The sequence below is a fragment of the Sarcophilus harrisii genome, chromosome X (assembly GCF_902635505.1).
Source record: "Sarcophilus harrisii chromosome X, mSarHar1.11, whole genome shotgun sequence".
Lineage (NCBI taxonomy): Eukaryota > Metazoa > Chordata > Mammalia > Dasyuromorphia > Dasyuridae > Sarcophilus > Sarcophilus harrisii.
Genome location: NC_045432.1, coordinates 62,587,634 through 62,612,375, shown reverse-complemented (window position 1 = coordinate 62,612,375; position 24,742 = coordinate 62,587,634). Strand labels below are relative to the sequence as shown.

Here is a 24,742-nt window from a genome sequence, read left to right as displayed (position 1 = left end):
ACTTTCTCACACTCCTTATCCTAAGCTACAGCATTGAAGGCAACATTATATGGTGGAAAGAACCTTGGACCTGAAGTCAGAAGACCTGCCTCTCTTATTTACTAACTATATGGCTTGCTTCAGTTTTTCCCTCTATAAAAAGAGGGAGTATATGATTTCTCAAATCCTTTCTCCCTCTAAATCTTAGGATATTATGGATGTCCATATTAAATTCTAGGTCCTGGTTGGGAATGAAGAGTAATTGCTTAGTCTTTAAATAATCACTATGTATCTAGAACTTTTTAGGTGCTTTGAGTAATAGAAAAGAAGGCTCTGCCATGGCATCTGCTCTGAAGGAGCACTTGTGGGGTTGTATAAAGACTTTATCAAACCTGGATATTTATGTTACATTACTTTGGGTACTGGAAAGGAGAGCATAAAAAGGAGGGGGGAGACAATTACATTCACCACATCCAAGAATCACTCATTCTATCAGAGAAAGCCACGTTTATTTGAACTCCACATACCAAATTCCAAATATCACTGTGTCAATTCCATTGCAACATTAAAATCCAATAAAGATGATTCACTCTCTGTATCATTCCGTGAAGATTCTGAAAAGTTTTTTGTTTTTTTTTTTTACAACCAATGGTAAAAAGCTCATTGAAAGCAACGTGTATTCATTCATAATCTGAAAATGAAATCTAATTTCACAACCTGCAAAGCTGTCAAAAGAAGACTTTCTCAATGATTTACCTTGAATGATTTTATAGCTAAATGAAAGGTAAATTTTAAAGTCAAAATGGTCACTACCCAACTACAATTTTATATTTGATTAGATGTACATTCTAAATGTTCCTTATTGGAACCTTACAAGACTGAAATTAGCAAAAACAATGGCAAGGAAAATCAACTTCATATAAACTGACATATGAAAGAAAACTGTAGGAACAATCATGCATGTTGAACACTGGTGTTTCCGAGTGATCGCCAACTTTCTATGAAGCTTATCTCCATTTTGAATTTCAATCACAATTTTATTTAATTTTTAGCGAATGTAATTAATTACTGGTTGATAATCTGAGTTCCCAGGCATGTTTTAGGAGCTTACTACTCACTCTCCCTTGGTGGCAGGTGGTGCTTTGAAGCTAAATCATAGTTTGTATTGATGTGACAAATACTGTATTTTTTTCAATGTGTGAGTTGGTTATGAAAGGCCCCTAACTATATCTTGCTGCCAGATCTCATCCACAATTAAATATAAAGAAAGTACAATTCAATTGGTGAGTAAGACCTAGCAGATGGTGAGTGAAGAACTCTTATTTTCATGAAGAAGGTAGCATTTTGCAATTAGCACAGCAGCAGTATGGGTCAACAGACTAATTTTTAGTATTTTTTTGAGACAATAATGGAGTAAGAAACGAATGTCTTCTTGGAATTTAACGAGATTTGAACATTCTTACTTTAGAGCCTCAGATATTCTCACTCTGATGTTCAATCATAATATTTTAGGTAATCAGACAAACTTTTTTCCCTTTGGCAAGGGACAATTCCACAGCATTTGCCAATTCTGAAAGTTTTTGAAATTGAAAACTGCTACTAATACCGTGAAGGTTTGGAAAACATGTTAAAGCCTCCTTTGAGTTTTAGTGAAGGACACAGAAATGGTAGGGTCTTAGAGACAATCAAGTCATAGGATCATAGATTCAGATCTGTAAGGGATGTAGAGGTCATAGAGTCCAACCTCTTTATTTTATAGCTTAGGAAACTGAGGCCCAGATAGATTGACTTGCCTAAGATCATATAGGTAGCAAGTGGTAGATCCAGGATTTGAACCAAGGTCCTGTGACTCTAAAGCCAACACTCCTTCTTCCATTTTGTTTCACATGATAACATGTCCTGGTCTTTACCACGTTTCATTCATAAGACTGAAGCTTGGTTTATTAGGTGGGGATTTATATGAATCAACTATGACAACATTTGTAGATGGCTGTCATGTGTAATTTCTGCTCAGAAAATAAAGAAACTCTATACCAAATCCGATATGATTTGGCCATTCAGTAACTAGCTCCAAACAAGTACAGGTGCTATTTCAAATGTGTTTGGTTTCTTCTTCTCCTCCTGCACTGGTTCATGGGCTGGGAATTTGGTTTGCTTTTTAAATTTGCTGGATCTCATCAGGGCAGTTTTACAACCACAACACATGCTCCAGCTCTTCCGATGTTAACAGGAACTTCCTGAAGAGAAAGAGATACAGATTGATGTCATTAAATGCGATCCCGGGGAATGGGTGTTAGCTCTTTTTTTTTTTTTAATAGCTTTTTATTTACAAGTTATCTGCATGGGTAATTTTTCAGCATTGACAATTGCCAAACCTTTTGTTCCAATTTTTCCCCTCCTTTCCTCCACTCCCTCCCCCAGATGGCAGGTTGACCAATACATGTTAAATATGTTAAAGGAGAAGTTAAATACAATATATGTATACATGTCCAAACAGCTATTTTGCTGTAGAAAAAGAGTCGGACTTTGAAATAGTGTACAGTTAGCCTGTGAAGGAAATCAAAAATGCAGGTGGACAAAAACAGAGGGATTGGGAATTCTATGTAGTGGTTCCTAGTCATCTCCCAGAGTTCTTTCTCTGGGCGTAGCTGGTTCAGTTCATTTCTGCTCTATTGGAACTGATTTGGTTCATCTCATTGCTGAGGATGGCCAGGTCCATCAGTATTGATCATCATATAGTCTTGTTGTTGAAGTATATAATGATCTTCTGGTCCTGCTCATTTCACTCAGCATCAGTTCATGTAAGTCTCTTCAGTGTTACCTCTTTTTGTGACATACATTTAGAAATCCGAAACCTAGAAGATGTAAGAGCTAGAAAAGACAGCCAGGGTATCTAAATGAAACAACAGGTGCAGGAAGAAGCTAAGGCCCATAGAAGGGAGATAATTTGCCCTGAAACATCTAACTAGTTAACGGGAGAGCCACAACCTAGAAAGGTCTCTTGACCTTGGAGTATGGTGTTATTTCTGCTATATCTCTTGGAGTCTAAAGCACAAGTCTAGGATCCTCCAAAAGATAGTCTCTCCTACTATCCAAAGACATCAAAGCCAAAAAAAAAAAGTTGCTCTCAGCAAAATAGTTTCATTGTACCCTTTAATGTATAATGCTCGGAATGTTCGTTCATTCTTACATATTAGCTCAATCTCTCCTTCTCTAATAGTGGTCTTCTTCCCTTTCTGTCCTCTGTGCACAGGGCTGCTCCTCAGCTCAAATTTCCTGATCACCTCAGTTACATATGGTGATTGGGGGTTACTGAAATAAGTTTCTCTTTTCCATCACCTCAGATTTCTCTTGTGGATAACTCTTCATGCTAAGCCTCTTTCTCTAGAGGGTTCCAGGTAAAATAAATTTATTTGGGGTGGGAATCTATACCTCGTTTTGCATAGGTTGCTACATTAGCATGAGCAACAGCTTGTTTTGTATGGCATGGCTGGAATGGAAAGTGTGTGAAGAGGTAATGTTCAGGAAACGTAGAAAGGAATTCTGATTGTATAAAATGTCAGACAAAGGAATATGTGTTTTATCTCAGAGCTCTTCTATCAGACTATTAGAGAGCCACTGAAGCTCCTTGGGCAAGGGAATGACACACAGAGATGGATGTAGTAGGAAAACTTATTTCACAACTCCATGGAAGATAGGCTGCTGATGGGGAGAGACACCAAATAGGAGATCACTGTCATAGTCGAGAAAGGTGGGCCAACAGTCTCAACTACAGCGGAGGCTGCATGTGAGTGAAAAATATACCAGCGATGATGTGTGACTGGAACTGACAAAACCTGGCAACTGATCATATATGGTCAAGGGGAGGGAAATGTTAAAGATTACTCAGGTCATGAACCCAACAACTGGAAAAACAGGGGGGACCTTCAGAAAGAAGGCACTTCCAATGGGGAGGGTTTGAAGGGATCTAGTTTGAATTTGGAGTGAAAGGACCTGCGTTTAAATCCCAGCTCTGTCACTGACTACATATATACCTTGGGCAACTATTCTGAATTGAATTTCATCTGAAAGAAAAGTAGGTTGGACTAGATGGCCTTTTGGGTTTCCTCTATTTCATATGCCATCTCCAACATGAAGCCCTTTATGATCCCAGCTTTTAGTAAGAAGGGATTGGATTCTATCTCAAATCTATGATATGAAGCATTCTCGTTAGCGAATATGGACCCAGGGCTGTCTTGCTTTCTTTCTATTTTTTAAGGTTGTTATGATTGTTCCACAGAATGAAGGTTAGGTTTATTATTTATTTTACTTGATTCAAGTGAGCACAACCAGGAAAGATGGGGAGCAAGGTTTTCAGTTAGTGTTATTCCCCCAAAGAATGGACTGTTATAGGAAGACCTGCATTTCTTATGACTGGAAGTCTCTTCAGCAGAATCCAGTGGCTCATTTGTCAGGAAGTTCATCAGGAGAATTTGAGTTGCAGATGGGCATCTGAACTGGATGGTGTGAGATGGCACGCCCCACTCCAGCATCTTGTGATTGTAACACATTTCACGGAATCCTGCCCCCCTCTTTGCCCCCTGCTCAGCAGCTAACAGAGTTGCCAAGAGTTGGGATACCTTTTTTGAATCCAGGGAAAAGTGCTCTGTGTATCAGTGTTTCTACATTCTTACCTCTGTCCATTCATTATTTTGTGTATCATAGGACTCGACTGTGTTCAAATACGAATGTCCATCATATCCTCCTACAGCATACAGGCGATCTCCAAGAGGACAGATTCCGACAGCATCACGAGGGACACTTAAAGGTGCTACCGTTGTCCATGTGTCTGTCTTCGGGTCATATCTAAAAAATTTGAGAAGAAAAATTGTGGGAAGGTAATCCAGTGGGAAGACAGCTCCAAATAACCATCTACACATATGTAAAATTTGCATATGTATTTTCACAGAAACACACACATATAAAACATATATATATATATATATATATGTACAGACATATTATTGAAATACACAAGGACTTCTCAAAACAAAAACTTGACAGTATAATTCAAGAATATTTAACAGCTCTCCTTAATAAAGTTAGGACTGTTTAATAGGCTGCATGTCTTCATTCAACCACTAGAGGACTCTCCAAGCACATTATAAATATATAAAACATTTGCAAGTTATCAAAAATGTCTTTGTTGGCTCAGAGAGGAAGTCTTAGAATTCCTCATAACATCCCTGAAAGAAAAACTGCCCAGTGGCTAAAATTATGCTTTTTGAGTAACTTTGACTTTATTTTGTTTCCTGATCAAAGTTTTATATGAGGCACCTGTCCCAACCTGTGGAAGGACTGAAATTGAAAATAACACAGAATGTAACTACAAGTTTTTAGACTTTGGGTACCAGAATCAGGGCACCTTGTATTTAATATTGTTTGCAGAGAGGTATTGGCCACACTCCTAGTTTGTTCTTCTCCACTATTTCCTTGCCTCTTTTTTGGAGGGGCCCTAGGTTTTGTAGGTTGTTTTTTTTTTTCTTTCATTTTCATGTTAACTCCTTCCCCCTTAATCTTTTCTGTCACTGGCACAGAAGAAAATCCAGTTATGCTTACTCATTGGAAAGCCTGAGGAATTCTTGTCACGAGGCTTGTAGCATTTTCCTAGCTGGTATAGAATAATAAAATCAAAAAGGGGAAACCAATAAACCAATCCACTCACCTTAACCTTTGTTACAAGCCTCTCTGATTTTATTTTTTGTACTAAAAAAAATCAAATGGTAAATTTATTTGAGTAAAGAAAAATAATTAATTTTAAATTAAAAATATTAAAATAATAATTTTAAAGTTCAAGTTTCTTGTTAACGTATCTCTTCTATCACATCTACTTTGTTCCATCTGTTTCTATTTGAACATGATCGAAATGTAATTTTTCTTTAATCTGACCTAAGGCCAATTTGTATTTCTTTAATGCGCTTAACATGCTTTGTAACATATCTAACTTCATACATGTATTCTTTCTAGCAAATGCATTAATTATAAGTTCTTTGAGGGAAGGGACAGGGCCTTCTTGATCTTTCTATCTTCCCCCAAATCTAGCAAAATACATTGCACAGAATAGCTATTTAGTAAGTGTGAGTGAGTGAATGAATAGATCAACTTGTCTGTGTACTCCGGACTCTTTTAGATTGTATAGATTCAACACAACATTAAAAAAATTAAATATTGAATCACTTAAATTTTAGCAGCATGTACTATATTACACATTATGTGGTGATAACATTGTTAAATTCTCTGGCTTCATTTTCTATCACACTGAATCCTCCTCAATTCAACAAAACTGCTATGATCAATTGCTGCAAAACTCATCTGTCTATGAGGACGGCCACATGTGTGAATAACAACTCATTTTAAATAACTTGTTTTTCTTTTGCTCCGAAAGATTCAAAATTTTGTTTTTTCATGGTGACTAATAAAATCTGGCCAATGTTCACATTAGCCAGAGGAGCTGAGTAATATCTACTCTTCCAAAAGGTAAGTGAAGGACAAATGTCTACAACATTGGTACTAATAAAGACCTTCAGGAAAAGACCATCAGATCCATATGCTTAGTAACGGGCTGATTGCAAACCTAAAGAAATTTCTTTCCCTTTTGTTTCTCTTTCCCCTTAGATATTAGCTATGGTATACACACTATACAGCTGAGGATGCTCTCAGGAAAAGCATGGTGAGCCAATAGTCAAGAGAACCAAGTTTCTACTCCTGTTTCGCTAATTCCAATGTTATTAGGGACATCTACATAACTTTCTGTACTTTTTTCCCCCCACTGATGTAAAGGGAATCACCTTCATTCCCCTCACTCCTACTACAACCCAAATTATTTTTTGGTGGCACACAGCTGGATCTGAGGCTCCTCCACATTTTTCAAGGCCAAAAGAAGTCTCGGTGAGAGACATTTTGTCACTTTCTTTGCAAGGATTTTTGAACATGTTTCAACTGAAGGCTCAACAATTTTGTTGTTGTTGTTGTTGTTGTTAAAGAGGAAGAATGGTGAATTAGGAAATGATGCTGTCAGTCCATATGTTAAATGAGATAATAGAGGGAAAGAAGCCTGAAAACCTTAAAAGTCTATATATAAACAGCAAGTTAATATTAGTAGTATTATTGATGTTATTATTACTGTTGTTGATAAGCTAAGTGCATCTGGAACAAGAAAAAGGAGATCTTATTATTTTTGCTGTATGTGTTTGCAAGGAAATTTCACTTCCTGTGGACCTTTAGACCTCTATAGAATATAAAACTCCATGGCCACCAAACCAATGTCCTCGTCCTTCAACTCCTTAAAGTCAAGTCACCTCTGAGACAAGCAGTGTGGTGCAAGAGAAAGCTGGAGGCCCTGGGTTTCAGTGTAGCTTGATTGCTTCCTACCTGTGTAATCTGTAGCAAGACACATACTCTCTCTAGGCCATGGTTCCCTAATTGGAAAAGTGAGAGGGCTGGATGAGGTCGCTTCTACTAGGTGCCATCGAGCATTTTCTGTCATTCTGAGATGATCTGGTACCATGGGAGGAATGGCCTGGAACAAGATGTGTAGGCTAGCTTGGGGGACTGAGGTTGACATTACATCCAGGGGTGGTACAGTGCTTAAAACGTATGTCTTAAGTGGGTGAGGAAACTGAGGCCGGGAGTCTGGAGATACTGTCTCTCAGGAGATAACTATTTAGCGTAAATTTTCCCAGTCTACACACAAAAGAGAATGCTCAGTTATTTGGATGGTCTGGTCTATAGTGATGTTTAGTCATAAAAGTAATGTTACTAATTTATTTGGTGCTTTGCTGAGGTCAACTTTACATCTACCTTGTAAAAATGCACAGCACTGATGGGACCCTGTTTTCTGACTATGATCCTTCAGAGAGCCATGTGTTAGGACATAAGTCCTCTCAGAGATGCTGAGCGGCAAACAATGCACCATCTCATGCTAAAAGCATCTTCTACATACTTTCCAATTGCAGCTTAGGGTCTTCACTATGGAACAAATGTTTTCCACAATGAAGAAATTAATAAAATCTCAACATGGCATGAGTCATGCCAATATTTATATAGCTTCTTACTCTGTGCCAGGGATTATGCTAAATGTTTTCCAATTATTATCTCATTTGAACCTCACAACCACCTTGGGAGGTAGGTACTATTATGAACCCCATTCTACAGATGAGGGAACTGAAGCAAATGAGGGAGGGGGAGAGAGTTAAATGACTTGCCCAGGGTCACATAATTAGTCAGTATCTGAAGCTGCATTTGCATTCAGTCTTCCTGATTCCAGGCCTGGCACTCTATCCACTACAGTGCTTCCTAGCTGCCCCATATGGATGTGAATACACAACGAGCCACACCGGATGTGCGTAAAGCATACTCCGGTGTTCCATTGGATCTATGGTATCATCGATGTGGCTACTCTCTCCGACAAGGTAGATAATACCTCATCCCTGTGTAACTTTCCATTATGCCTTTATCACAGTAAATCTGCCCAATATGCTGGGAGTCTTCTTTATGTTCTCTTGACATTTCAAAGATCCAGGGCGTGCCTATATATCCCTGGCTCTCTTTATGTTTTCAATCCATCTTCCTTATATACTCCTACATTTCTTTTTGGGACATCCTTTATTCAACTTTCTCCTTCATGGGTAACTTGCTCACACTAATTAAAACACAGGCTTTTAGATTCGGGGCTGGAAGTGACCTTAGAGGTCATCTTGTGTATCCTCCTGATAAGTGAGTTGACAAAAACAAGGCCCAGAGGTCAGAGAATCTTCCAAGCTATCCAGAACTGGCATGTGAATCCAGTTCCTTCTGACTAACTCTGGATAACTCCATTGTCCCACATAGCCTCTCGTCCACACTCCTATTTTTACTTGTTATTATGCATTAGCTGATGAAGTAGCAATTAACTTACTCTTCCATGTACATTATTCTGTCTGTATAGAATTCAAGATGTTAATTTTTGTGGTCTAAAATCAAAATCAAATACCTAGATAACTTTCCTAGAGTTCAAATCAACTTTATTTGTCTTGGGGGTGAATTTCTTTAGGCCATATTAGGGAAATTAGGTGCCTGACCATTTTTTCAAACTCATGCAGGTCACTCTGAATATATGTTGTCTTTAAAATAATTCTCCTTAAATCTAAAAAAGAGGAAACTCTTGCAACTGATTATTTCACTGCTCCCAGACACGTCGTATTTTCTCACTGTGGCTACAGTTTCCCACTTCAGAATGTACTTGTAATGAGGTCTGTACTCGACGTGCCCAAAGATTCCCTGATTTTTTTCCAGCTGACTGTGTGACTCAGCCCTTGGGCCCTTGTTGGAAATGGAAATTTTAGACTGATCAGGGCTAAAAGGCTTTGTTGCTTTGGTAAGATGCCTTTTTTGTCCGGAAGTAGAATGAAAAGGTTTATTTTATTATATAGCCAATAATCTATGCTTATCTCCCACAGTCTTATAAGTACCATATGGAGGAGAGCCCAGGAAAAAAACTGGGATCCTTGCTATGTAACCTTTGATAAAAGTCTTATTTTACCTCCCTGGGCTTGATTTCTTTTAAATGAAGAGTTGAACTAGATGCTCTCTAGGAATATTTTCCAAGCCACACTAAATTATAAATTCTCTATCTGGAGTATCCTATATGGGAGGTACTTCTTTGGTGCCTCAGGGCCACAGACCAGGAGTCTGAGGTTAAAAAAGTCAGAATACAGAGTTTCTAGTGGTTTTGGTTTTGAGGAAGGGCTATGGTAGTAAAATGTCTTAGGGATTTGTCTTGGGCTATGGACCAGCAATTAGGAAAGGATGATCTGTGAGGTCCCAATCAGTTTTCACATTCTGTAACTCTGGGATTTTATCTGCTGCTCTCTTTGTCAGGAAAAGCATACACATAAGGACCTGAAGGTGTTTGTTATGCTTTCTGGTGGACACCTAAACAAGACACAGACAGCTTTTGCTAACCTCTCCAGATGGTCAGGAACAGCAGGGTGGATCACATCTATCCAACACTCAAGCCTGTAGGACATGCTCATGAACCACTGTGGCCTCTGAGGGTGGACTTTATTTCTGAAGCAGCCAAATGTCATAATGAGCTAAGTTTGCTAAATAACATCAGTAAGTTAATCTCAGGAATGATTATTATGGTGGGAGGTCTAGGGGCAATAGGGAAGGAAAAAAATCATGCTGAAACTACAGTGAGGAGACATAAAATACATATGTGTGGGTGGCTGGGCCTAACATGGCTCTGAAGGCAATTCCAGATGTGATGCTCCCAAATTCATAACCATGGCAGCCTCTTTGGGCTAAGCGTACTTACCTAGTCCCTAGCAGATGACTACTCTGAATGAAGCACAAGGCTTATTCAATGTTCTGATGTTTGTAAAAAGAACGATCTGTACAGTCACACCTCATTAACTCATAGAGGATGGGGATCCTGTCTCCTACTGTTTCTCCAATAGTTCCTAGCATAGTGCTTAGCATGAGCTAAGTAAAATTTTGTATAATTAATTTATAGAGAGGAAGAAAATAGAAGGAAGCGCAGCAAAGCAAGAAGAAGCAAAGGGAGGGGCAGGAAGGGAGGAAGAGAGGGCAAGAAACTGAGGAAGGAATGGAAAGAAAGAAAAAGAAGTGAGGGAAAGGGGAAAAAGGAAGGACAAATGGAAGGGCAGGGAAAGAAGGGGATAAGGAAGAGAGAAATAAGAAAGCAAGAAAAGGTACCTTTCCACAGAATCAGAAAGCCTGGAGCAGTGGCTGGATGCAGGGGCATCATGGCCTCCAACAACATATAACAATCCATTGTACGTAGCAACCCCAACGCCGCCCCGCCTCTTTGACATCGATGCACAAATACTCCATTTATTGGTGTGAGGGTCAAAACACTCCATAGACTTTAAACAGGAGCTTCCATCGCGTCCACCAACAGCATATAATCTAGAAAAAGAAAGAGAATGGTATGATGTTCTCCATTTCTTAAAGTGAATGAGCAAGGAAGAAGCCATGGAAAAATCATTGAAATATTATAGAGATTCTAATTAATAGCAGCGCTGAGTTTTGGAGTAGACAAAGAAGGTCATATGCTATAAACTGAGTCTTTTCCTATCCCTCAGCTAGAGCCTAAAATTTCACTACTACAATTATGGTTGTTTTAGTTCTTGAAGCATTTAAATTGTTAAGGGCTAACAGTACCGCCTGACCCAGCAGGAGACCCACAGGACAACGCCTCCAGCAGGACAGCTTGGCTTGGTGAATCTTCTGCATAGAAGGACAGGCTGGCAGAGAAGGACGGTGTTAGTAGATAGTCGGAAGTCTCGTAAGAGAGTTCAGAAAACAACCCAGCCTAACAGTACAGTCTGATCCAGGAGGGTCTGGTCTAGTAGGACAGTGTGGCCTGTTAAGATAGCCTGGCTTAAGCAGGACAGTCTGACTTAACAAGACAGCGGTGTCTAGTAAGACAGTGTGAATTAGCAGGACTGCCTGATTTAGGAGGGGAGTCCTCCTTAGTAAGACAGTCAGTTCTAGTAGAACAGTATGGCCTAACAATACACTCTGGGCCAGACCTCTGCCATGCCTGGGCTCCAGTAGGGACAGTGTGGCCCAGCAGTGACAGCCCATTAAGCAGAACAATCTGACTTAAGAGGACAGCTGAGCCTAGTAAGATAGTTTGACTTAGCAGAACATCCTAATTTAGTAGGAGAATCCAACCTAGTAAGAGAGTCTGGTATAGTGGAACAACCCAGCCTAACAGTACTGCCTGACCCAGCAGGAGGCTCTGAAATTAGTAGTGGCCTGTGGCCCAGCAGAACAGCCTGGCTACAAGACAGTATGGCCTATAAAGACTGTTGCCCAGCAGGAGAGCCCAGTCCAGTAGGATACCCTGGTCTAAGAGGAGTTTTCCATAGCAGGACAGTCTAACTTAACAGGGACAGTTGAGTTCAGTAAGACAATCTGACTTTAGCAGAACAGCCTGATTTGGGGTAGGATAGTCCAGACTGGTCTCATAGAACAGGCAGCCCTAACAGTACCGCCTGGCCCAGCAGGAGACCCCAGTAGGACAGCACTGCCCAGCAGGATAGCCTGGTCTAGTAGTATCTTCTGGCATAGAAGGACAGGCTGGCAGAGCAGGACAGACTAGGCTAGTAGGAGAGTCCAGTCTCGTAAGAGAGTCTGGTATAGATGAAGAACAACCCAGCCTAACAGTATAGTCTGACCCAGCAGGAGGTCTGGCCCAGTAGGACAGTGTGGCCCAGCAGGACAACCTGGCTAAGCAGGACAGTCTGACTTAACAAGACAGCGGTGTCTAGTAAGACAGTGTGAATTAGCAGGACTGCCTGATTTAGGAGGGGAGTCCTCCCTAGTAAGATAGTCTGGTCTAGGAGAACATTGTGGCCTAACAGTACCGCCTGACCCAGCAGGAGACCCAAGCAGGACAACACTGCCCCGAAGCATAGTCTGGTTTGGTAGAATCTTCTGGCATAGAAGGACAGGCTGGCAGAGAAGGACAGACTAGGCTAGTAGGAGAGTCAAGTCTCGCAGAGAGTCTGTAGAAGAACAACCCAGCCTAACAGTACAGTCTGACCCAGCAGGAGGGTCTGGTCTACTAGGACAGTGTGGCCCAGCAGGACAGCCCAGCTAAGCAGGACAGTCTGAGTTAACAAGACAGCGGTGTCTAGTAAGACAGTGTGAATTAGCAGGACTGCCTGATTTAGGAGGGGAATCTTCCCTAGTAAGATAGTCTGGTCTAGAACAGCATGACTTAACAATACCCTCTGACCCAGCAGGAGGTCTGGCCCAGTAGGACAGTGTGGCCCAGCAGGACAACCTGGCTGGAGGATGTCTCAATTTTAACAGCACAGCGTGTGTTCAGTAAGACAGTGTGAATTAGCAGGACTGCCTGATTTAGGAGGGGAGTCCTCCCTAGTAAGATAGTCTGGTCTGGGAGAACAGTGTGGCCTAACAGTACCGCCTGACCCAGCAGGAGACCCAAGCAGGACAACGCTGCCCAGCAGGATAGCCTGATTTGGTAGAATCTTCGTTAGAAGGACAGGCTACAGAGCAGGGATGACGAAAGCAGAGATAGCTCGAAACTGTAAGAGAGTCTGGTGTAGAAGAACAACCCAGCCTAACAGTACAGTCTGACCCAGCAGGAGGTCTGGCCCAGTAGGAGCCCGCCAAATAGACAGTCTGACTTAACAAGACAGCGGTGCTCAGTAAGACAGTGTGAATTAGCAGGGACTGCCTGATTTAGAGGAGTCCTCCCAGTAAGATAGTCCGGACTAGGAGAACAGTGTGGCCTAACAGTACCGCCTGACCCAGAAGGAGACCCAAGCAGGACAACGCTGCCCAGCAGCATAGCCTGGTTTGGTAGAATCTTCTGGCATAGAAGGACAGGCTGGCAGAGAAGGACAGACTAGGCTAGTAGGAGTCAAGTCCGTAAGAGAGTCTGGTGTGAAGAAACAGTCCCAGCCTAATAGTACAGTAGGCAGGACCCAGCAGAGTGGGTCCAAATCTAGTAGGACAGTGTGCCCAGCAGGACAGCCTAGCTAAGCAGGACAGTCTGACTTAACAAGACAGCGGTGTCTAGTAAGACAGTGTTAATTAGCAGGACTGCCTGATTTAGGAGGGGAGTCTTCCCTAGTAAGATAGTCTGGTCTAGAAAAAGCATGACTTAACAATACCCTCTGACCCAGCAGGAGAGTCTGCCCAGGACAGTGGCCCAGGACAGCCCAGCTAAGCAGGACAGTCTGAGTTAACAAGACAGTGGTGTCTAGTAAGACAGTGGAATTAGCAGGACCTGCCTGACGTAGAGGGGAGTCCCTAGTAAGATAGTCCGGACTAGAGAACAGTGTGGCCTCTACAGTACCCCGCCTGACCCAGAAGGAGACCCAAGGACAACGCTGCCCAGCAGGATAGCCTGATTTGGTAGAATCTTCTGGCATAGAAGGACAGGCTGGAGGGAGCAGGGACAGACTAGGCTGGGTAGGATAGTCAAGTTCAAGAGAGTCTGGGTGTAGAAGAATGTCTCAGCCTAATAGCACAGTCTGGACCCAGCAGGAGGTTCGGCCCAGTAGGGACAGCCTTCCGCTTAAAACAGGACAGTCTGACTTAACAAGACAGCGGTGTCTACTAAGACAGTGTGAATTAGTGGTGGACTGCCTGATTGTGAGGGAGTCCTCCCTTGGCAGACATTTCTTGTCTAGGAGAACAGTGTGGCTCAACAGTACCGGGCCTGACCCAAAGGAGACCCAAGCAGGACAACGCTGCCCAGCAGGATAGCCTGCTTGGTAGAATCTTCTGGCATAGAAGGGACAGGCTGGCAGAGGAAGGGACAGACTAGGCTAGTAGGGAGTCAAGTCTGTGAAGAGAGTCTGGTGTAGAAGAAACCTGTTTGAACAGTACAGTATGACCTGGTGGAGGTCTGGGTCTAGTAGGACAGCAGGTTCCAGCAGGACAGCCCAGCTAAGCAGGAAAGTCTGACTTAACAAGACAGTGGTGTCTAGTAAGACAGTGTTAATTAGCAGGACTGCCTGATTTAGGAGGGGAGTCTTCCCTAGTAAGATTGTCTGGTCTAGAACAGCATGACTTAACAATACCTCTGACCCAGCAGGAGGCCTGGTCAGTAGGACAGTGTGGCCCAGCAGGACAACCTGGCTAAGCAGGACAGTCTGACTTAATAAGACAGCGGTGTCTAGTAAGACAGTGTGAATTAGCAGGACTGCCTGATTTAGGAGGGGAGTCCTCCTTGTAAGATAGTCTGGCTCCAGAGAATGGTGTGCCTTAAACAGCACCGCGCTTCGGCTCCCCAGCAGGAGACCCCAGGCAGGGACAGCACTGCCCAGCAGGATAGCCTGGTCTAGTAGCATCTTCTGCTAGAAGGCGAAGCAGAGCAGGACAGACTAGGCTAGTAGGATAGTCAAGTCTCGTAAGAGAGTCTGGTGTAGAAGAACAACCCAGCCTAACAGTGTTAGTCTGACCTAGCAGGAGGTCTGGCCTAGGACAGCCCGCTAAATACTGTGACAGTCTGACTTAACAAGACAGCGGTGTCTAGTAAGACAGTGTGAATTAGCAGGACTGCCTGATTTAGAGGAGCCCCAGTAAGATAGTCCGGACTAGGGAGAACAGTGTGTGGCCTAACAGGCACTGACCCAGAAGGAGACCAAGTAGACAACGCCGCCCAGCAGATAGCCTGATTTGGTAGAATCTCTGGGCATACACAGGCTGGCAGAGCAGGACAGACTAGCTAGCAGGGACAGTCAAGTCTCGTGAAGAGAGTCTGGTGCAGTAGGGAACCCAGCCTACCAGTACAGTTCGATCCAGCAGGAGGTCTGGCCCAGTAGGACAGCCCGGCTAAACAGGACAGTCTGACTTAATGTTATTGTGTCTACTTAAGACAGTGGGTGACTAGCAGGACTGCCTGATTTAGAGGGAGTCCTCCTCAGTAAGATAGTCCGACTAGAGAAACAGTGTTTAACAGTACCGCCTTGACCCCAGAAGGAGACCCATAGGACAACGCTGCCCAGCAGGATAGCCTGATTTTGGTAGAATCTTCTGCATAGAAGGGCTGAATGGCAGAGCAGGACAGACTAGGCTAGTAGGACAGTTAAGTCTCGTAAGAGAGTCTGGTGTGGTAGAACAACCCAGCCTAACAGTACAGTCTGACCCAGCAGGAGGTCTGGCCCAGTAGGACAGCCCGGCTAAACAGGACAGTCTGACTTAACAAGACAGCGGTGTCTACTAAGACAGTGTGAATTAGCAGGACTGCCTGATTTAGGAGGGGAGTCCTCCCTATTAAGATACTTTGGTCTAGGAGAACAGTGTGGCCTAACAGTACCGCCTGACCCAAAAGGAGACCCAAGCAGGACAACGCTGCCCAGCAGGATAGCCTGGTCTAGTAGGATCTTCTGGCATAGAAGGACAGGCTAGCAGAGCAGGACAGACTAGGCTAGTAGGATAGTCCAGTCTCGTAAGAGAGTCTGGTATAGACGAAGAACAGCCCAGCCTAACAGTATCATCTGACCCAGCAGGAGGTCTGGCCCAATAGGACAGTGTGGCCCAGCAGGACAGCCCGGCTAAGCAGGACAGTCTGACTTAACAAGACAGCGGTGTCTAGTAAGACAGTGTGAATTAGCAGGACTGCCTGATTTAGGAGGGGAGTCTTCCCTAGTAAGATAGTCTGGTCTAGAACAGCATGACTTAACAATACCCTCTGACCCAGCAGGAGGTCTGGCCCAGTAGGACAGTGTGGCCCAGCAGGACAACCTGGCTAAGCAGGACAGTATGACTTAACAAGACAGCGGTGTCTAGTAAGACAGTGTGAATTAGCAGGACTGCCTGATTTAGGAGGGGAGTCCTCCCTAGTAAGATAGTCTGGTCTAGGAGAACATTGTGGCCTAACAGTACCGCCTGACCCAGCAGGGGAGACCCGTTTATGACAACGCTGCCCCAAAAGCATAGTCTGGTTTGGTAGAATCTTCTGGCATAGAAGGACAGGCTGGCAGAGAAGGACAGACTAGGCTAGTAGGAGAGTCAAGTCTCGTAAGAGAGTCTGGTGTACAAGAACAACCCAGCCTAACAGTACAGTCTGACCCAGCAGGAGGGTCTGGTCTAGTAGGACAGTGTGGCCCAGCAGGACAGCCCAGCTAAGCAGGACAGTCTGACTTAACAAGACAGCGGTGTCTAGTAAGACAGTGTGAATTTGCAGGACTGCCTGATTTAGGAGGGGAGTCTTCCCTAGTAAGATAGTCTGGTCTAGAACAGCATGACTTAACAATACCCTCTGACCCAGCAGGAGGTCTGGCCCAATAGGACAGTGTAGCCCAGCAGGACAGCCCAGCTAAGCAGAACAATCTGACTTAAGAGGACAGCTGAGCCTAGTAAGATAGTGTGACTTAGCAGGACTGCCTGATTTAGGAGGGGAGTCCTCCTTAGTAAGATAGTCCGGACTAGGAGAACAGTGTGGCCTAACAGTACCGCCTGACCCAGCAGGAGACCCAAGCAGGACAACGCTGCCCAGCAGGATAGCCTGATTTGGTAGAATCTTCTGGCATAGAAGGACAGGCTGGTGAGCAGGACAGACTAGGGCAGGATAGTCAAGTTCAAGAGAGTCGGTGTAGAGGAACAGCCCAGCCTAACAGTACAGTCTGACCCAGCAGGAGGTCTGGCCCAGTAGGACAGCCCGGCTAAACAGGACAGTCTGACTTAACAAGACAGCGGTGTCTAGTAAGACAGTGTGAATTAGCAGGACTGCCTGATTTAGGAGGGGAGTCCTCCCTAGTAAGATAGTCCGGACTAGGAGAACAGTGTGGCCTAACAGTACCGCCTGACCCAGAAGGAGACCCAAGCAGGACAACGCTGCCCAGCAGGATAGCCTGATTTGGTAGAATCTTCTGGCATAGAAGGACAGGCTGGCAGAGCAGGACAGACTAGGCTAGTAGGATAGTCAAGTCTCGTAAGAGAGTCTGGTGTAGAAGAACAACCCAGCCTAACAGTACAGTCTGACCCAGCAGGGAGGGTCTGGCTCACTAGACAGTGGCCCAGCAGGACACAGCCCAGCTATGTGACAGTCTGAGTTAACAAGACAGCGGTGTCTAGTAAGACAGTGAAGTTAGCAGGACTGCCTGATTTAGGAGGGAATCTTCCCAGCAAGATAGTCTGGCTCCAGAACAGCATGACTTAACAATACCCTCTGACCCAGCAGGAGGTCTGGAAACGAGGTAGGTAGTGTACCTAGCAGGACAACCTGGCTAAGCAGGACAGTCTGACTTAACAAGACAGCGGTGTCTAGTAAGACAGTGTGAATTAGCAGGACTGCCTGATTTAGGAGGGGAGTCCTCCCTAGTAAGATAGTCTGGTCTGGGAGAACAGTGTGGCCTAACAGTACCGCCTGGCCCAGCAGGAGACCCCAGTAGGACAGCACTGCCCAGCAGGATAGCCTGGTCTAGTAGTATCTCTGCACAGAAGGACAGGCTGGCAGAGAAATCTACTAGGCTAGTAGGATAGTCCAGTCTCGTAAGAGAGTCTGGTATAGATGAAGAACAACCCAGCCTAACAGTATAGTCTGACCCAGCAGGAGGTCTGGCCCAGTAGGACAGCCCGGCTAAACAGGACAGTCTGACTTAACAAGACAGCGGTGTCTACTAAGACAGTGTGAATTAGCAGGACTGCCTGATTTAGGAGGGGAGTCCTCCCTAGTAAGTGATAACCCGGGTCTAGGAGAACAGTGGCTCATAGCACCGCCTGACCCAGCAGGAGACCTGCAGGAAAACGCTGCCCAGCAGGATAGCCTGGTTTGGTAGAATCTTCTGGCATAGAAGGACAGGCTGGCAGAGCAGGACAGACTAGGCTAGTAGGATAGTCAAGTATCGTAAGAGAGTCTAGTGTAGAAGAACAACCCAGCCTAACAGTACAGTCTGACCCAGCAGGAGGTCAGTCCCAGTAGGACAGCCCGGCTAAACTGGACAATCTGACTTAACAAGACAGCGGTGTCTAGTAAGACAGTGTGAATTAGCAGGACTGCCTGATTTAGGAGGGGAGTCCTCCCTAGTAAGATAGTCTGGTCTAGGAGAACAGTGTGGCCTATCAGTACCGCCTGACCCAGCAGGAGACCCAAGCGGACAACGCTGCCCAGGATAGCCTGGTTTGGTAGAATCTTCATAGTAGGACAGGCTGGCAGAGAAGGACCGACTAGGCTAGTAGGATAGTCCAGTCTCGTAAGAGAGTCTGGTATAGACGAAGAACAGCCCAGCCTAACAGTATTTTCTGACCCAGCAGGAGGTCTGGCCCAGTAGGACAGCCCGGCTAAACAGGACAGTCTGACTTAACAAGACAGCGGTGTCTACTAAGACAGTGTGAATTAGCAGGACTGCCTGATTTAGGAGGGGAGTCCTCCCTAGTAAGATAGTCCGGTCTAGGAGAACAGTGGGCCTAACAGTACCGCCTGACCCAGCAGGAGACCCAAGCAGGACAACGCTGGGCCCCATGATAGCCTAGTTTGGTAGAATCTCTTGCTAGAAGGACAGGGCAGAGAAGGACAGACTAGGCTAGTAGGGAGAGTCAAGTCTCAGAAGAGAGTCTGGTGTACAAGAACAACCCAGCTCTAACAGAGTACAGTCTGACCCAGCAGGAGGGTTCATTCCAGGACAGGTGGTCTAGCAGGAGCCCAGCTAAGTTAAGTGGGACAGTCTGACTCCACAAGACAGCTGTGTCTAGTATAGTGTGAATTAGCAGGACTGCCTGATTTAGGAGGGAGCCTCCCCAGTAAGAGGCCTGGTCTAGCCAGTATGACTTAACAATACCTCTGACCCAGCAGGAGTCCGGCCTAATAGACAGTGTGTGGTTTAGCAGTGGCTGTTTCTCCAGCTGGGCAAGAACAATCTGACTTAAGAGGACAGCTGAGCCTAGTAAGATAGTGTGACTTAGCAGGACTGCCTGATTTAGGAGGGGAGTCCTCCTTAGTAAGATAGTCCGGACTAGGAGAACAGTGTGGCCTAACAGTACCGCCTGACCCAGCAGGAGACCCAAGCAGGACAACGCTGCCCAGCAGGATAGCCTGATTTGGTAGAATCTTCTGGCATAGAAGGACAGGCTGGCAGAGCAGGACAGACTAGGCTAGTAGGATAGTCAAGTCTCGTAAGAGAGTCTGGTGTAGAAGAACAACCCAGCCTAACAGTACAGTCTGACCCAGCAGGAGGTCTGGCCCAGTAGGACAGCCCGGCTAAACAGGACAGTCTGACTTAACAAGACAGCGGTGTCTAGTAAGACAGTGTGAATTAGCAGGACTGCCTGATTTAGGAGGGGAGTCCTCCCTAGTAAGATAGTCCGGACTAGGAGAACAGGTGGCCTAACAGTACCGCCTGACCCAGCAGGAGACCCAAGTAGGACAACGCTCCTGCAGCAGGATAGCCTGGTCGGTAGAATCTCTGGGTACAGCGACAGGCTGGCAGAGAAGGACAGACGAGGCTAGTAGGATAGTCAAGTCTCGTAAGAGAGTCTGGTGTAGAAAAACAACCCAGCCTAACAGTACAGTCTGATCCAGCAGGAGGGTCTGGTCTAGTAGGACAGTGTGGCCCAGCAGGATAGCCCAGCTAAGCAGGACAGTCTGACTTAACAAGACAGCGGTGTCTAGTAAGACAGTGTGAATTAGCAGGACTGCCTGATTTAGGAGGGGAGTCCTCCTTAGTAAGACAGTCAGTTCTAGTAGAACAGTATGGCCTAACAATACACTCTGGGCCAGACCCTCCTGCTGCGTCTGGCCCAGTAGGACAGTGTGGCCCAGCAGGACAGCCCAGCTAAGCAGAACAATCTGACTTAAGAGGACAGCTGAGCCTAGTAAGATAGTTTGACTTAGCAGAACATCCTAATTTAGTAGGAGAATCCAACCTAGTAAGAGAGTCTGGTATAGTGGAACAACCCAGCCTAACAGTACTGCCTGACCCAGCAGGAGGCTCTGGCCTAGTAGGACTGTGTGGCCCAGCAGAACAGCCCGGCTAAGTAAGACAGTATGGCCTATAAAGACTGTTGTGCCCAGCAGGAGAGCCCAGTCCAGTAGGATACCCTGGTCTAAGAGGAAAGCCTAGCATAGCAGGACAGTCTAACTTAACAGGACAGTTGAGTCTAGTAAGACAATCTGACTTAGCAGAACAGCCTGATTTAGTAGGATAGTCCAGACTGGTCTCATAGAACAGGCAGCCCTAACAGTACCGCCTGGCCCAACAGGAGACCCCAGTAGGACAGCACTGCCCAGCAGGATAGCCTGGTCTAGTAGGATCTTCTGGCATAGAAGGACAGGCTGGCAGAGCAGGACAGACTAGGCTAGTAGGAGAGTCCAGTCTCGTAAGAGAGTCTGGTATAGATGAAGAACAACCCAGCCTAACAGTATAGTCTGACCCAGCAGGAGGTCTGGCCCAGTAGGACAGTGTGGCCCAGCAGGACAACCTGGCTAAGCAGGACAGTATGACTTAACAAGACAGCGGTGTCTAGTAAGACAGTGTGAATTAGCAGGACTGCCTGATTTAGGAGGGGAGTCCTCCCTAGTAAGATAGTCTGGTCTAGGAGAACATTAGCTCACCAGGACTCGGGGCTTTCAAGACCCAGCAGGGAGACCCAAGTAGGACAACACTGCCTGAAGTGCTAGTCTGGTTTGCAGAATCTTCTGGCATAGAAGGACAGGCTGGCAGAGAAGGACAGACTAGGCTAGTAGGAGAGTCAAGTCTCGTAAGAGAGTCTGGTGTAGAAGAACAACCCAGCCTAACAGTACAGTCTGACCCAGCAGGAGGGTCTGGTCTAGTAGGACAGTGTGGCCCAGCAGGACAGCCCAGCTAAGCAGGACAGTCTGACTTAACAAGACAGCGGTGTCTAGTAAGACAGTGTGAATTAGTGACCGCTCTGACGAGGGAGTCTTCTCCTTGAAAAGATAGTCTGGCTCCAGAACAGCATGATTTAACAATGTTCTCTGACCCAGGAGGTCTGGCCCAATAGAATAGTAGAAGCTCAGTGCAGGACAGCCCAGCTAAGCAGAACAATCACCCTAAGAGGACAGCTGAGCCTAGTAAGATAGTGACTTAGCAGGACTGCCTGATTTAGGAGGAGTCCTCCTGAAGATAGTCCGACTAGAGAACAGTGCCCAACAGCACCGCCTGACCCAGCAGGAGACCCAAGGTGTCAACGCCGCCCAGCAGGATACCTGATTTGCAGAACTGGCAGGAAGGACAGGCTGGCAGAGCAGGACAGACTAGGCCAGGATAGTCAAGTCTCGCAAGAGAGTCTGGGTGAAGAACAACCCAGCCTAACAGTGCACAGTCTGAATCTGCAGGAGGTCTGGCCAGGACAGCCCGGCTAAACAGGACAGTCTGACTTAACAAGACAGCGGTGTCTAGTAAGACAGTGTGAATTAGCAGGACTGCCTGATTTAGGAGGGGAGTCCTCCCTAGTAAGAGATAGTCCGGACTAGGAGAACAGTGTGGCCTAACAGTACCGCCTGACCCAGAAGGGAGACCCCAAGCAGGACAACGCTGCCCAGCAGGATAGCCTGGTTTGGTAGAATCTTCTGGCATAGAAGGACAGGCTGGCAGAGAAGGACAGACTAGGCTAGTAGGAGAGTCAAGTCTCGTAAGAGAGTCTAAAAGAAGAACAACCCAGCCTAATAGTACAATATGAACGGCAGGGTCTGGTCTAGTAGACAGTGTGGCCCAGCAGGAGGCAGCCCAGCTACAGGACAGTATGATTCTAACAAGACAGTGTGTCTAGTAAGACAAAGCATTAGCAGGACTGCCTGATTTAGGAGGGGAGTCTTCCCTAGTAAGATAGTCTGGTCTAGAAAAAGCATGACTTAACAATACCCTCTGACCCAGCAGGAGGTCTGGCCCAGTAGGACAGTGTGGCCCAGCAGGACAGCCCAGCTAAGCAGGACAGTCTGAGTTAACAAGACAGTGGTGTCTAGTGTTATGTGAATTAGCAGGACTGCCTGATTTAGGAGGGGAGTCCTCCCTAGTAAGATAGTCTGGTCTAGGAGAACAGTGTGTGGGCTCTAACAGTAACAGCTCTCGTGACTCCAGCAGGAGACCCAAGCAGGACAACGCTGCCCAGAGGATAGCCTGGTTTGGTAGAATCTTCTGGCATAGAAGGACAGGCTGGCAGAGAAGGACAGACTAGGCTAGTAGGATAGTCAAGTCTCGTAAGAGAGTCTGGTGTAGAAGAACAACCCAGCCTAACAGTACAGTCTGACCCAGCAGGAGGGTCTGGTCTAGTAGGACAGTGTGGCCCAGCAGGACAGCCCAGCTAAGCAGGACAGTCTGACTTAACAAGACAGTGGTGTCTAGTAAGACAGTGTGAATTAGCAGGACTGCCTGATTTAGGAGGGGAGTCCTCCCTAGTAAGATAGTCTGTCTAGGAGAACAGTGTGGCCTAACAGTACCGCCTGACCCAGCAGGAGACCCAAGCAGGACAACGCTGCCCAGCAGGATAGCCTGGTTTGGTAGAATCTTCTGGCATAGAAGGACAGGCTGGCAGAGAAGGACAGACTAGGCTAGTAGGAGAGTCAAGTCTCGTAAGAGAGTCTGGTGTAGAAGAACAACCCAGCCTAACAGTACAGTATGACCCAGCAGGAGGGTCTGGTCTAGTAGGACAGTGTGGCCCAGCAGGACAGCCCAGCTAAGCAGGACAGTCTGACTTAACAAGACAGCGGTGTCTAGTAAGACAGTGTTAATTAGCAGGACTGCCTGATTTAGGAGGAGTCTTCCTAGTAAGATAGTCTGGTCTAGAAAAGCATGACTTAACAATACCCTCTGACCCAGCAGGAGGTCTGGCCCAGTAGGACAGTGTGGCCCAGCAGGACAGCCCAGCTAAGCAGGACAGTCTGACTTAACAAGACAGCGGTGTCTAGTAAGACAGTGTGAATTAGCAGGACTGCCTGATTTAGGAGGGGAGTCCTCCCTAGTAAGATAGTCTGGTCTAGGAGAACAGTGTGGCCTAACAGTACCGCCTGACCCAGCAGGAGACCCAAGCAGGACAACGCTGCCCAGCAGGATAGCCTGGTTTGGTAGAATCTTCTGGCATAGAAGGACAGGCTGGCAGAGAAGGACAGACTAGGCTAGTAGGAGAGTCAAGTTCTAAGAGAGTCTGGTGTACAAGAACAACCCAGCTCAATAGTACAGTCTGACCCAGCAGAAGGGTCTGGCTCTAGGACAGTGTGGCCCACCAGGACAGCCCAGTTGTTATGGTGTCTGACTTAATAAGTACAGCGGTGTCTAGTAAGACAGTGTGGAATTAGCAGGACTGCCTGATTTAGGAGGAGCCCTCCCAAGATAGTCTGGCTCAGGAGAACAGTGTGGCCTAACAGTACCGCCTGGCCCAGCAGGAGACCCCAGTAGGACAGCACTGCCCAGCAGGATAGCCTGGTCTAGTAGTATCTTCTGGCATAGAAGGACAGGCTGGCAGAGTAGGACCTACTAGGCTAGTAGGATAGTCCAGTCTCGTAAGAGAGTCTGGTATAGATGAAGAACAACCCAGCCTAACAGTATAGTCTGACCCAGCAGGAGGTCTGGCCCAGTAGGACAGCCCGGCTAAACAGGGCCAGTCTGACTTAACAAGACAGTGGTGTCTAGTAAGACAGTGACCAGCAGGACTGCCTGATTTAGGAGGGGAGTCTCCCAGTAAGATAGTCCGGTCTAGAGAACAGTGTGGCCTAACAGTACCGCCTGACCCAGCAGGAGACCCAAGCAGGACAACGCTGCCCAGCAGGATAGCCTGGTTTGGAGAATCTTCTGGCATAGAAGGACAGGCTGGCAGAGCAGGACAGACTAGGCTAGAAGCAACAAGAACAAATCCAGCCTAACAGTACAGTCTGGACTCCAGCAGGAGGTCAGTCCCAGTAGGGACAGCCCGCTAACAGGACAGTCTGACTTAATACAGCGGTGTCTAGTAAGACAGTGTGAATTAGCAGGACCATTTGATTTTAGGAGGGGAATCTTCCCTAGTAAGATAGTCTGGTCTAGAACAGCATGACTTAACAATACCCTCTGACCCAGCAGGAGGTCTGGCCCAGTAGGACAGTGTGGCCCAGCAGGACAACCTGGCTAAGCAGGACAGTCTGACTTAACAAGACAGCGGTGTCTAGTAAGACAGTGTGAATTAGCAGGACTGCCTGATTTAGGAGGGAGTCCTCCCCAGTAAGATAGTCCGTTCAGAGAATAGTGTGGCCTATACTCACTTGACCCAGCAGGAGACCCAGACAACGCTGCCCAGCAGGATA

At 45.9% G+C, this 24,742-nt stretch overlaps 1 protein-coding gene across 2 annotated transcripts in view; it reads right to left on the bottom strand.

Annotated features, from left to right (window-relative positions):
• Window positions 1–471: 471 nt before the first annotated feature.
• LOC100915461 (kelch-like protein 4) overlaps window positions 472–24,742 on the bottom strand; it is a 257,692-nt gene continuing 233,421 nt past the window's right edge. The window contains exons 9-11 of one of the 2 annotated variants that reach the window (XM_031944661.1): window positions 10,717–10,929; window positions 4,653–4,824; window positions 472–2,216 (exon numbers count right to left, since the gene is read on the bottom strand). In XM_031944661.1, coding sequence (XP_031800521.1) covers window positions 2,157–2,216; window positions 4,653–4,824; window positions 10,717–10,929 — 445 coding nt within the window. In that variant the 3' untranslated portion in view covers window positions 472–2,156. The remainder of the gene's footprint in view (window positions 2,217–4,652; window positions 4,825–10,716; window positions 10,930–24,742) is intronic. The other variant, XM_031944662.1, reaches the window with a different exon arrangement.